This window comes from Megalops cyprinoides, chromosome 21 (genome assembly GCF_013368585.1).
Source record: "Megalops cyprinoides isolate fMegCyp1 chromosome 21, fMegCyp1.pri, whole genome shotgun sequence".
NCBI lineage: Eukaryota > Metazoa > Chordata > Actinopteri > Elopiformes > Megalopidae > Megalops > Megalops cyprinoides.
In genome coordinates, this window is record NC_050603.1 from 16,807,496 (window position 1) to 16,821,659 (window position 14,164).

General features: G+C 43.4%; 1 protein-coding gene across 1 annotated transcript; it reads left to right on the top strand.

The window, feature by feature from the left end:
- Nucleotides 1–744: 744 nt before the first annotated feature.
- Nucleotides 745–13,936, top strand: mturn (maturin, neural progenitor differentiation regulator homolog (Xenopus)). Its single transcript, XM_036555067.1, has 3 exons — nt 745–1,291; nt 8,791–8,913; nt 9,726–13,936. Exons 1-3 carry the CDS (start codon nt 1,121–1,123, stop codon nt 9,831–9,833), a joined length of 402 nt encoding a protein of 133 aa, XP_036410960.1. The 5' UTR covers nt 745–1,120; the 3' UTR covers nt 9,834–13,936.
- The last annotated feature ends 228 nt before the right edge of the window (nt 13,937–14,164 follow it).

A 14,164-nucleotide genomic window follows, 5' to 3' on the forward strand; every position in this document is an offset into this window, starting at 1 on the left:
TTGTTATTGTAAGACAAACGCAGCAGAGACTATTGAATTTCACTGGATGAATGTCAAAAGTAGACCTTTTATCGTAGTCGATAACCTGCTAAAATATTTAACTCTACTTGGTTTTTCTTCAAGGTGTAACAATGATACCACAGGTTGTGAAAATCTCGGAGATACACTTGACATGCCAACTTGCAGCTGTGTGTGTGAATTGGTTATCCCAAATATGACTTTGGTCGTGATTCTTTAATGCTCATTTGTGAGCTATATAAAAGGACTGTCGTAGTCGTAATAATACCCGAATAGATAATTATGATCATCTGTGACACCTTCCCTGTTTCTTGGGATACAGAAATACGCAACGTCTGTTATATGAATGGAAGGGAAGCAAGAGAGATTTTAAGACACCATTTTAATACTGTTAATTTTTAAAACGGTCTTTGCCATTACCAGTAGCCAGTGTGGCCCGTTCGATATCGCTGTGTGTGCTTGTGTTGGCTTGGTCTCCATGAGGTAGCAGTAACATTTGCCCTCGGAATGAAAGGAAAATTTAAATGTATCCAAGGTCAATACTGTGAATACTATTGAATAATGCAATTTGACCTGCCATTCGGAAGGCTGAGCTAAAATGATTTACAATATATGCACGTTATAATCAAAGAGTCATGATCATCTAAAATCAGAACAAAGACGATCGCTTAATAAACGACTTCATCCTTTCATACGTTGCCTGCCTATCGGTACGAGTCAAAAACAGCGCTGCAGAAAAATAAAACATTGGCCCGTTGGTAAAGCCACAAAGTCTCCTGTTTCCGACTGGACGGTGTTTTTGTCCTTTCGTCATCGCGTTTGGAGAGGGACGTTACGTTACATATCTGAGCGCTGTGTGCTTATGATGCCCGGAAAATCAGCACGGCGCATCTCTGCACGTCTAGCGAGTTGGAGAAAACATCGTCGAGAGACCGATGTGCGACGCTGCTAACTAGTATATTTCACCATGCGGACGGGGTGGTAGTGCTCAGGAGCGCTGTCAGCTGTTCTTACGTTGAACATCACCGAGGGTGCGAGGAAGATACTCCCGGCGCAGCGGCTCCGCTTCGATCACTCAGGTGCACAAAACAGCTGACAAAGGATGGAATTCAAGCAGCTGGTGGACACGGCAGAGAAATGGTGCTCCGGCAACCCATTCGATCTCATATTTGCGGAGGAGATTGACGAGAGACGGTTGGATTTCTATGCTGAACCGGGGATCTCGTTCTACGTCCTGTGCCCAGATAATATGAATGGTGGCACTGACAATTTTGTAAGTATGACAAAACTGTGTATGTGGGGTGTTTGCGAGCGTGTGTGTGGTGGACAGGGGCTGTTGACGTGTCGGGCTCGGGTTCTTAGTCAAAAGGATCCAATAAGATGCGCGAATGGATCCATTTGCTTTATGGCGAATGAAATGATGTCATACATGGGGTAACCGCAGTTTGGTGCACCCACAGTGGCTTGCAGCAGCTTAACGATAAGGTTCCTGACGAATTATGAAAAGTAATATTGAGTGTCAGGGCTAGTAATTATTCACCGTTATTGCTGTTTACTTTAGCTTGGATTATTTCTTCATGAATGTAAACGTTTTCTACGTGCACGCCGGTCCTGCATACTGAGGGCGGAGGGTGTGGGAGCAGGATTCTGTTGTATCCATTTTCAGACTCTTTGGCCTTCCGAGAGATAAAACATCATGTCAGCAGCAGGGCTTGAAAGCCAACACAGTCCCTGCTGTATGCAGCATTTCTTTGCATTCCGGCATGTTGGTGTAGGTGCAAAGGTATATAAAATATTCTACTCACAGTCCAGTGTGCTCCATGTTGTTGTGTCAGGTGTGTTATGCAGTGTATCAGCTTGCTAGTTCAGCCAAGAGTCAGAACCTGTGGGTCTTTCTGAAGTGTGTGATAATGACATCACCCGCATGTTCACTTGGCTGCTACATCCACTACCAAGCTGTTACTCCAGCTCCTTTTTCCAGCTTGACACTTGGTTTAAAATTACACATGTACTTAAAAATCTTATTAGTTAAAATACATACACACAGGACATTTTTCGATATTGTATTGCACTGTATCAGTCCTAACATTTGAGGTTTGATGGACACATTAGGTTTGTGCTTATGACAGCATCATCCTTCTCTTCTAGACTGCCAGTCAGTCAATCAATCAGGTCTAATTAGGTATGCCATTGCTCAATGAGGTCTTTTCAAAGTGAGCGCTGAGAGAGGATTGCAAGAAACTGAATGGAATTAAAAATAGACTGACACCTGGTAGACTGCAGACCAAGGACACCTTTAAACATTGTCAAAGCAGCCCTAAAATCAGCTCCTTCCTGTCCTACAGAACTGCTGCGAAGTTTCTTCCAAATGTATCTGGAATGTTTTTAGTCTTCTAATCTTTTTCACAGCCAAGCACATGAGGCAGTTGCATAGGTTTTGCTCCCGTTGCCAGTGGTGGTGGTAATTAGTTGGCATTTACTACAGATTGAAATATATAGATAGATACATGCACAGCAAAAAAAAAATGCAGTCTAAATTAAAGTTTGACAGAATGAGGCAGCAGTAAAAGAAAAGAGCAACATCAAAACAGGATCGAGAGTCAATAAATCAATCGATTTTACCCATACAGCGCATTGACTCAGTTTTGTCACAAAGCACTTCACAAGGCAAATCTGAGAGGGTGTGAGAGCGTGGAAAAGTTCAATGCAATTAGCAAACATAATAATGGCAGCTAAAATAAAATCAAGATCAACAAAAGAAACTGTTACAAGCTGCATGAAAATTTCACTAACCCATTGACGTATTAAACAGTCAAAGTGAAAGTAAAGCTAATTAAAAAGTTGACAGGAGACTGGCAAAAATTGAGAAAAACATCAAGGCACATTAAATATCAATCAGCACATCACAACAGCAATAAAGAGAGTAGAATCATCATTTATAATATGAGAGGTAAAAATAAAACATTTTAATCTAGATTTGAAGGAAGCAACGAAAGTCACAGATTTTGGAAAGCTTTTACCAAGCTTTTGGGCTTTGCAGTTAAAAGCTCTGTCTGTACTTCTGTTAGCTTTTTATAGCAGGCCAGATAGTCAGCCATCAAAAACAAACTGGCCAAGAAGGATTGGAATGGGTTAGAATATACAGCAAAAATTGGGGTGCTTAACCATTCAAGGCATTGTAAGTTAGGAACAGGACCTTGAAATCAATTCATCAGTTGAGTTAATGGAGCATCTATCTAGATTTAAAACCAAGTCTGACATCTTGTCACCAATGCTTCGGATAGACAGTAGGACCAACGATTGTGACAATGTTTTTTTTTTTTTTGTTGTTTGTTTGCTTTAGGGGTACAGATATAGTTGAGTAGTCATCTGGTGTTTACTGCATAAGGTTGGAGAGGCCTGTCTGAGGCCTGTCAGAGTTTCACATGTGGCTTCTGCAAGTGAGTGTGAATTAAAAAAAACTGGTATGAACTGTCGTAATTAAGTGTTTTATTGTTGGGTCCTGTGAAATGTGTAAAATGCTATTCCAATCGAGAGCCAAACATGAGTGCATATTTCAGTGATGTTGAGGTTATCTGTCATCTCACTACAATCATAAAACCAGTGCAATTGCAGTGTATGTTTGGCAAAGTATTCATTCTCTTACCCTCCCCTCATGTAAAGCATAAAATAAAACAAAAAATTCACAATCTGATACATGAATAACTAATTAAAAAACATTCAACACTTCTTAGTACAATAAATGAGTTGAACATCGAAATTTTAAACAATGGCCTATGGACAATGAGAGGTAAATCCTGTCTCCGCTACTGGTCAAAAGCAATTGCTTTCCAGACTATTCGAGACTCTAAGAATGATGTCATTTTCAGGATGGGTTGGGGCTTTAACTCTGTACAGCATCTGCCCTATCTGCAGCTGACCCCTCATCATCCGAGGCATTGTGACATCAGCGCAGTTTTTGCCTGCTGTTTGACCAATCAGGTGTGGAGTCCTGGAGCTCTCAGAGTTGAGCACTGAGGAGCCTGATATGTGGAGGAGTGGGAGGAGCTCACATCCTCACTGTGGGCACGCTGCCTAACTGTTGAAACTCAGAACATGTGAAGTGTGCCATGTATGTGCTACTGCTAATGACCGGCATGCCACAGATACCGTGCGACACTCCCAGCACAAGGGAGGAGGCTCACAGCACAAGGGAGGAGGTAGCGGCGTAGAGGCCTTTAGGAGTGACCCCACAATGAGTGCGGGGTGCCCTCTCTGACGTCACTTCCTGCCCGGTTTTACGGCTGACTCGCAGCGGGGCTCTGAGAGAATGCTCATCATTGCGCGGCCAACCTACATTACCCTGCGTCGCCGATCCCAAGGGCAGAAACCGTCACCCAAAAATAACTCCCTGAAAAGGCAAGGTCTCGGGAGCCGGAGGGGGACGGATCCAGTTACCAGGCCAGATCAATACTAATGACAAGCAGGGCAGCACACTGTCCTAGTAAGGCCAGGAGCCTCGCCCCGCCCTCCGTCCCAGCAGAGGAAATGTAAATCGTGCTGCAGTGAAAGCAGACGACACCGGGCGAGCGTGCGAGAGCACTCCGCTACAAAAAATTTGACGTCACCCCCCTAGAGCCACAATTATTACAGTTGCTGTTGCCGTCCCCGGCATTGTTAATTGTGTTACTTTGGCAGTAGCTCCTTGCCTCCGCACCACACCACACTGCTGCCCTTTGTGTTTGAATCTGCATCTGAATTTTGAGTGTGACCAGCTCCCTGGGCTGTAGACCTTTGTCTTTAGATCATGCAGCTAATTGCAGGTCTTGCGCAGCGCAGATGGCAGGGGTCCACGGCTTGAAAGATACAGCAGACCTCAGCTTCATCGGTGCCAGTGACTCGGATAACGTTGACTGATGCCTATCGGTCGACTGGAGGCTGCTGCCAGAGTTCGCAGGCGAGGGGGGGGGGGGGCGTCGTGTCTGGGAGTTATGCTGCGTATGGGAGTACTCCACCAGAAACAAGGTGACATCATGCACACAGAGCCTAAAGAAGAGCGTGATTAGGTCACTGGGTGGGGGGAATCTTGGTTTTTAGCTCGCTGCTGTGCTGCGCAGAGGGTGAGGGCCACGCTTTGAGCTCTGCAGCAGGCCTCTGTTACACCCGGTCCTCAGGATCTTGTTGTCATTTCACTGGAATGGAGGCTTAGCAGGTCATGTGGTGGACAGGCAGCCAGGAAGCTGTCAGACGTGCTCTGGGGTCGGTTGCTGTGTGGTCCTGTCACTGTTTATGAAACGGTTCGGTTTTATAAGTACCCACACATAGCAGAGCAGCGTGCAGTGTGCCTGACTGGGAAGGCCCACTTTTTTAAATTTGGACAAGACTCATCTCCTAATTTCAAAAGGAAAATAGAGAACAATGAAAAGGGCTGTTGCAGTAATACCAACATGGTTCAGTTCCAATGTTCATCTACCTACCTACTCCGACCCCCCCCCCAAGTTGTTTTGTATTATCATCCACAAAACAGAAATTCCCCATATCTCCCCCAGAGAATCGCTGTCCTGGTCCCATGTCTCAGAGTCAAGTATTGATTGTACTGCCATTTCTGTGGAATACTGTTGAGCAAAATTCTGGGAAAAGTGAATTTAAAATGAGTCAACATTACAGAGGAAAATAAAGAAAAATAAATGGACCCCCAGAACAGAACTCCTACACATCCCTATAACAAATTTCAGTATATCAATCTCAGCATCAAGGTCACTAATCCTTAAGCTTTAAAATCATGTTCACTGTTAGATGGAGTCTGTGAAGAGTAAATCTCACTTCCGTTTTCCATTCATTTTTGCTCCAGTGAAAACTCTACTGTAATTTAACATGCAGCTCAAAGCACAGTTAATTCAGCTGTGCACAACACACAGTTTTATCAAACCGCCTCTCAAGGTCACTTTTTTCAAAGCTATATTAAATTCTATTTTCAAGCTTTTCCTTACCTTACATTTTGTTCGGCGTGCAAATGAAATGTGCTAAATCGTCTTGGGAGCAGACAAGTCTCCCACTGGTTTCTCAGTTTCCTCTCGCGAAGTGTCAGCACCCTGCATCTCTCCTTTCTATGAAGTGAGAAGTGAATAGATTCTGAGATTCTGGCTGCCTGAAACTTATAATCTCAGTATAAGCCCTATCACCGAAATGCATTCTGGCATTTATATGGGACTTAAACTACCATGGATTTTGTCATTAAAATACAAAAGAGGTTCAGATTATCTGATTTTATTGCTCAGGGAGAAAGGCTCTGTGCTACAGATTCATTCTAAGGATGGGAAATAACACAGAGTTTGTTCCTGATGTTCCAAGAGGGCTCAGAGGTCATCTGATGATGATGACATCATTGCCGCTGGTGGTGGCAGGGGCGAGGCAGGTGGTCGGTGTTTGGGGCGGGGCGCAGTGAACCCACACTCTGCACTGTAATGTTTACATTAACGTCTCTATGTGTAATTGCTTTGGAGCAGAGGGATCGCTGCGTCAGTGGAAAGAGGAAGCCTCAGGGGAAGTAATCTGTCTGGATGATGAGAGTGTAGTTTTTAGGTGATGGAGAATGGGGGCTACCATGTACCGTCAATCACTTTTGTGAACCAATCAAAAGATTTTACTCTCCACAACAAAACCCTCTGATTGGGTGTAGTTAGTGAGTAGCTGATAGCATGATAGCTGCTCCGCCCATTATGGGGCTATTCCATCACTCCCTAGCAGCACCTAGCAACCCCCCCCCCCCCCCCACCACCACCACCACCCCTACCCCTTATAGGAGTATTCACAAGCAAAATACACCCTGCTGTTCTGGACACTAGGGGGCGCCAGCATACTTGACATACTCCATCAGTAACTCTTAGGGGTGGTTAAAGGATAGCTTGGAAGATGATAAGCTACCGTATTACATTTTGGTATTGCTGTACTGATGTCACAAGAACATTATGAGAGGGGGGGAAAGAAGCAGTCAGGAAAAAAATGCTTTTCACAACAGGTATTAACGCTTGTCATTTCCAGTGTCCTGTTTCATCTGAAAGTCAGACTGCCTCCGAAGCTATTCGTTTTATCTGCAAGGCCACCCTTATCACGCTTTGAAGGGTCTATTAACAACCAGAATGAATGGAGTGTGTCTAGTGCATAGCTTTAATATGATGAGTTACACATTGATAAAAAAAAAACTATATTAGTCCAACTTGTTTGAAAGATTAATGATCTGAGCTTCTGTAGATCTGCTAACGATACCAAGTTAACATCTGCAGTGGCCGTTTCAGACATACTTATGCCTCTCTGATCATACTACTAAAACTGGCTACACAGTAAAATCGACAGTATGTTGGTGTGGGTTGCCACATTTGAAACCTGTAAACAACAGGCCTTTAAGACCATTGCGAAGTGGCTTCTGAAGTAGACAAATTTTGTGGGAACAAGTGACTAGTTGAAGAACAAAACTAACATGTTGTTGCCATTTTGTGTGTGCTCACAGGTGGTATTCCGACATAACATTCTGGCTAATGGAATGAGCAATCCATGATTATTACAATCGCGCTACAGCTTTTGAATTCATTCAGTCTGTGTGTATCATAAAAGTATCTTTTTCAACCAGCTGTCTTTGTATATTGTAATTTCCATAAAAGTGGAGGTTTTAAGCATAGAGGATGTTAGCTTACTCAGGTATAAGGTACTTATTCTCTATAAGTCAGTGGAGTCCCTAGCAAAAATAGGAGGTGCTATTAAAATGGCAGATAAGAAACTGATGCCCAGTTAAACCAAATAATTTGTGTCACATTGCTTCAAACAAACCAATCAAGCACTCTTTCAAAACAGTGCTGCTCAGTATCTCCAAAATTCTGTCATGTGACTAGCAATGGCGGCGGGTGAGCTGGAAACAGGGGAAGTGGCAAGTAATCCCAAAGCTTTCTCTTAAATGTTTCACATTATTGCTATCTTGTGTTACAAAATTCAAATTACAAAACAGAGCTAAATTTTGTTAAATCCATTTAAATTACTGAGAATTAACTTTTAGGCTAGGTTGAGTGCAATGAACAAAAAAGTTTAGAACACAGACCTTACAAAAACTGTGATGTGTCATTAGCATTTAACGTAAATCGATAAATGCCATCTTTGTTAATTAAACAATCTCACGTTGTAGCTTTCGCAAGCACACAAACTACAGACAATCTGCGGTGTTTCGTGAGCATAATCATTTATTCTAATTACGCGATTGGTGTCGATTATCCTGTGAATTATTTGTTTTATTGTTAATCAAGGACGATAAAGGGAAACAGGTTGAAAGTAATGATAGATTTAAAGGTAATGTTTGGGCTTCCCCTGTTTCCAGCTCACCCGCCATCACTGGTGACTAGCAAAAGGGGCTTTTATTGTATGGCCCTTTGAAATTATATGTGACTTCTGTGTGATTGCGTGAGGTTAGACAGTACAAGAGTAAATGTTTGTGTGGAGTCAAGAGGTCTGGGTTGTTGTGGCCATTTTTGTAGGAAGCCCCAAAAAGACACAGTTCCTGGTGTTGTAGGTATGGAGTATGCCCCACCAGCCTATTACATGACAGGTGGCAACCCCCCTTCCAATAACATGCATCTTTTGTAGCAAGTGATCTGTATGTATTATAATATCATTACAGCTTTTGGAGCCAGTAGCTATTGTCATAGTTTTTTGAGCTGGGTGTTAATGGTTAAAGGACCACTTTATGATTGGTCAGAATTAGCTGTCAGTCAAGTTTAATGCATGTTGGTTGGTCTATGCCCCTCTCAGCACGTGTGGAGTGAGAGTGAGGACTGCCTGCCATTCCTACAGCTGGCCCAGGACTACATCTCCTCTTGCGGCAAGAAGACGCTGCTGGAGATCCTGGACAAGGTCTTCAGATCCTTCAGGCCAGTAAGTTGACCGGTATCCACTGCCTCTCTCACTATACTAATGTGTATAATTAGTCACCACTCTTTCTTACTGCACTGCAGTATATAAAACAGTCTCCACTCCCTCTCCCTTACCTCCTAAGGCTTCCACTGTACTGCACAGTGTGCAAGTCAAACAGATTTCTATGCCTTTTAACTGTTCTCCCTGCAATACACTGATACTGACTTCCTGTTCTCTGAACAGGCCTGGGAGAAGTTGGGGGTGCCATGTGGGTTTATGTGATGATGGAAAAAACTGAGCTTGATCTTGGTTTTTTTTTTTTTTTTTGCTCTGAAATGGAAATGAGTTACCTCTGAGTGTCGAGGATATTCTATAAGCTTTCAGGTAGAAAAACAACTCATGAGACGAAATGTAATAGTTTAGTTCTGTAGACCCAAAGAGTCTTTTCATCATACTTAAATATGAATACCTGAAGAGCTGAACTGTACCAGAACAATAGTTTTTAGAGAAGGCAATCTGACACAGCTCTGATCCCTGGTGATGAAGGTGTGGGGTTGTGGTTACTCTGACCCCAGTTTCATACCGCGTAGGGCGGCAGCGTAGCATAGTATTAAGGAGCAGGACCCTTAACTGAAAGGTTGCTGGTTCACTTCCACACTGGGGCACTGCTGTTGTACCCTTGGGCAGGTTACTTAACCCAGATTTGCCTCAGGTAATATCCAGCTATATAAACGGGCAACATGTAAAAAAATGTAACCTGTGTAAGTTGCTCTGGATAAGAGTGTCTGCTAAATGACAATAATGTAACGTAACAGTGCCCCTCCTTTCTGCAGCTCCTAGGTCTTCCAGACATAGACGATGACACCTTCGAGGAGTACCATGCGGACGTGGAGGAGGAGCCCGAGGCCGACCACCAGCAGATGGGCGTCAGCCAGCAGTAACGCCTTCCAGCAGGGGCTGAGGGGGGCCGAGACAGCCTCCGCTGCCCTACTTTTCCACTCCTCCTCCACACACATTCACGTACACACACACACACACACACACACACACACATACGCATACATACTCACATGGGACAGCCAGCTGAACTACACCACATCGCCCTTTAACTACTCAACAAGCTAAGCTTTCCAAAGTAGCACATTCAGCAGGCTTCTTACTCCTTATGTCCATCTTCCAAAAAAGGGTGGTTGCTAGGATATTGTCAGAGGAACCATTCATGCAATTAAGCTCCCCCGTACACACACACGCACACCAACACACACAGACATACACCTCCATTTATCGACCCGTTTGTGACTTTAGCTGACATTGCTTTATAAAAGATTGAATACCTGGTGATGTGCCCAAGCGCCTCATTGGTGCGCTCTGAAACTGAGTATTTGATTGGTTTGCTGTCTTTTTATGTTCAGGAGAGGGCAGTGAAACCAGCACTGAGGAGAGATAAACAGAAATTTTAGGGCTAACCCGAGTCAGAGCAACGTGTGTCATAGCCAGTGTTTGATATGTTATAAAGGAATGTTATCACAAATGGTCTGCATTGAGGATTTACAGTGCACTGAAGGAGAATTACCTGTCCATCCAAAAGCGTTGGTCATGTCGTAATTTTGGCTATAAACTAAATGTGTGTATGGGTTTAAAGACACGTGCATGGCAATAAATCCCTTTGAACATTGAAGTGAATCAAAACAACATGCTTAATTTAATCTTCTCAAATTATTTACTCGGGTTATTGTGTTTTCAAATCCTTGAAAACTGTTTTGAAGAGCCACCAGACATGTTCTGCATTGTTTCACTGGATGACATGCGTACATTCAGAGAGGAATCTCGCTGTGCTTGATTGAACATCATTACGTCTTGCTCACGATAAGTGAAGTGTACTATTCAATTAAACTTTTTGAAAAGAGCAGCACTTTAATGAGATTGTGTCGGTCTCCCCATGCATTCAAAGAACAATGCAAGTTAATGACTCATAATTATCATTAATTATAGGGAGAGGGTGCAAAAATGTATGATGATAACATCTCTGCCTTCGCGCTGGCCCAGCAGCACCTTTTCTGATGCTTCAGAAATAATAATATCATTTATGCCATATCTTTCATCTCGAAAGGATCTAAAAGTACTGTATAAGGAGGACGTAGTTAGCTTCTTTCACCATGAAGTTGAGGAACCTTCCTGGGTGAAGCATGGCAGCCATTTTGTGGCAGAATATTCAACACACATGGCCCACTATGAAGGGGCAGGTGTCTGGTCAAATCGATAAAGGAGGCTAGCATGGGAAGGACAGAAAGGAAATGCACTGGTGTGCCATGGTGGCATTGTGATTAAGGACCTGGCTTGTGAACCAAAGGGTGCAGGCTCAATGCCCAAATGCAGTCCTCTTGTTGTCTCTTTGATATTAGTTTGGGTGACTTGAACATAGTTGCTTTCCTAAATACCATCCATGTGTGCAGATATATGTTAAAAAAAAAAAAAAACAGGGAGCCCTGAAAAACAAGTGTCTAAGCAAACAATGTGTTGTAATTTGTCCCTTTTCATTATAATAAGTGTCATGAGGGCTTGATGACCCCTCTGGGTGGAGGTCACAGTTGACCACCCCCTCATGAAGACTGGGTCCCCCAACAGCTATACAGTCTATGGAGAGGAGCAGATCTCAGCCTGATTTTGGACATACAGTATCAATCCTGGTCTCTTATTTAGGTGTGATGGCTCAGAATACAGGGCCCTTTGTCCTGGAGTCTTAATTGAATTAGCAGCCCTGGGATGGGAGGACGGTTGAGTGGTGCTTGACTCTGTAATCACGATCATCACTCTCTCTCTGTGCGATAGCCTTGTCTGGGAAAACACACCGCAAAGGCAGAACAAAGGGAGAAGCAATGCTTTTAGAGAGGGCCCTGTGTTAGTGTGAGCTGATGGGCTCTTACGAGGGCCGTGTGATTGAGCTTAATAGACGCGTGTGATTGTGTGAGTTGATGAGTTAGAGATCTGTGTGACAACACTGAATAGGCACGAGTGAATTACAAAGCACAGGGCTGTTTGATTGCACTGACTGGAGGTGTGTGATAATGTAGGTTGATGAGTTAGAGGGCTGTTCGATTGCACTGAATGCAGGTGTGCTAGTGTAAGCTGGTGAGTCAGAGGGATGTTTGATTGCACTGACTGAAAGTGTGTGACAGTGATGGCTGAGTTGTAGGGCTGTGCGATCACACTGAATGTAGGTGTGTGATAGTGTAAGTTGATGAGTTAGAGGGCTGTTCGATTGCACTGAGTGGGACTGTGTGCTGGTGCGCCTCGGTGAGATGAAGCTGAGTTGTGTGATTGTGAATGTGTGGACAGGAATTAAGGCAGGGCTGTAGAGCAGGGTTTAGGGTTAAATCAGCCTGCACACTGGCTTATAGAGGAACCTTAAGTGCTGCATCCATACCTTTTAACTTTGCTCTCTGCATGAAAGCAATGTCTTGAGAAGATCACTAATATTGCCTTTCGCCTTTCTGTGTAGTTTTCTGATGAAGGAGATGATGATGATGATGATTATTGCTGTCTTTGCCACTTCCAGGGCAACATGTATAAGTAAATAATGTAATGCTTGTCTTATATGTGTCTTTTTACATAACATCCATTTGTACAATTGCGATTACATACTTTGATGATCATGGATTGCATTGCCCAGCCCCACTTAGCTTCAGCCTTTAGGAGGTAGGCAGTTCCAGGATGGAATGGCTACTGGGTCACATAGACAGCAGCAGGACCCCAGCTGCAATTTGAGCCTGCAACCTTCTGGTTCTGACAAGCCAATAAAGAGACCTAGACCCTATACCCCTCATCACTCTTCGCAACACCACAGGTTACCTGTAGGGAGGAGGCTGCGTTTTTACATAATGATAGATTCTTTTATCATGGCAGTTATACTCCTTTTTTATCTGATGTATCAGAGACCAGCTATGATGCAGCCCTCACAGTTTACGTATTTTATTTATATATCCTTTTCATAGTATGTTGCTGGATCAGATGTTCTTATTTCACTGAAAGCACTTGAAGATGGTACTGGGAAGCACCCTTCCATAAAATGCACACATGCTCTGCAAGCTAATATCTGTTCTCTGTTCCTCTGATAACACCCAACAATGCAGAACTCGGCCACCGTAACTACTCCTGCCAAATCACAAGTTGTCACAGTTGTAGCAACATTTTTACTCTGGCAAACCATCGCAGCACTACTGTGGGCACAGTACCTATTACCCGGAGTCAAGCCTTAACGAACAAACCAATAAAAAAATAAAGATTTATTGGCTGAATGTTGTGATTCAACTCCTCCTTGCCTTGAGCGACGCTGCACCCCAGGGAGTATTCGAAAGTAGGGCAACATTTTGGACCCAGATGTTCCTCGTTGCCTGACAAAATACTACAGATTGTGACGCAACTGTTGACCATATGCCAGCTTCTGCAGAACATCCATACAATGTTCATATAATGGTATGACATTGTCATAACGACACCACAGTGTTGCCAAAAACACCCACCCCCTCCGACCAACTCCCCTCATGGAGGCTGTGAGGACCTCCAGCAAACCCCGTTTGATTCACACTAGCTTTTTACGCTCTTTTATCTTATTTTAACTCTGATTAAGTTCGCTGAAAATTGGCTTCCTGTCCACAGAGGTGTGCTGCAAGTGTAGTAGCGATCCATATCAACTAGTCTGTTGTGGGATTAGTCCAAGCTGCTGTCTTTGATTTTGAATCTTTATTGCTTTATTATTTTTTTTCTTTTACTTACAGTGCACTCAAATGCCCTTGGTCTGGGTCAGACCAGTGGGCTTTTAATGACCTGGCATTATCTTTTGTATTAATTGATTTTTGTTTTGTTCTGTTTTTTTTTTTATATGTTTTTTATTGTCCCCACCTTCCCCTGTGTGTTTTACATTTATATTCCAATGGTTGTAAAATTCTGATTGAAAATACATGTTGAAAGGATGTCAAATCTCTCTATTTTTTGCTTGGAGACTCAGTTCTTTACTCCTTGGCAGGCAAGACTAAGCCTCTAATGAAATCAAAATGTCAAGCCCATCCGCTAATTCAATCCTCGCAGTGTTGGTGCTTCTTACATTTTAGAAGAGTCGCAACGCTACCTTAAAAGGGCTTCTGCCCTGACTCATGTCTCCATGCCAACTTGCTGACAGACAGCCACATCAGTGTGACAAACACACAGTAAATGACATTGCCTGCTTGGGTCATTTCCAACTACAACATTGTGCTAACACTGAGAGAATGTTAGG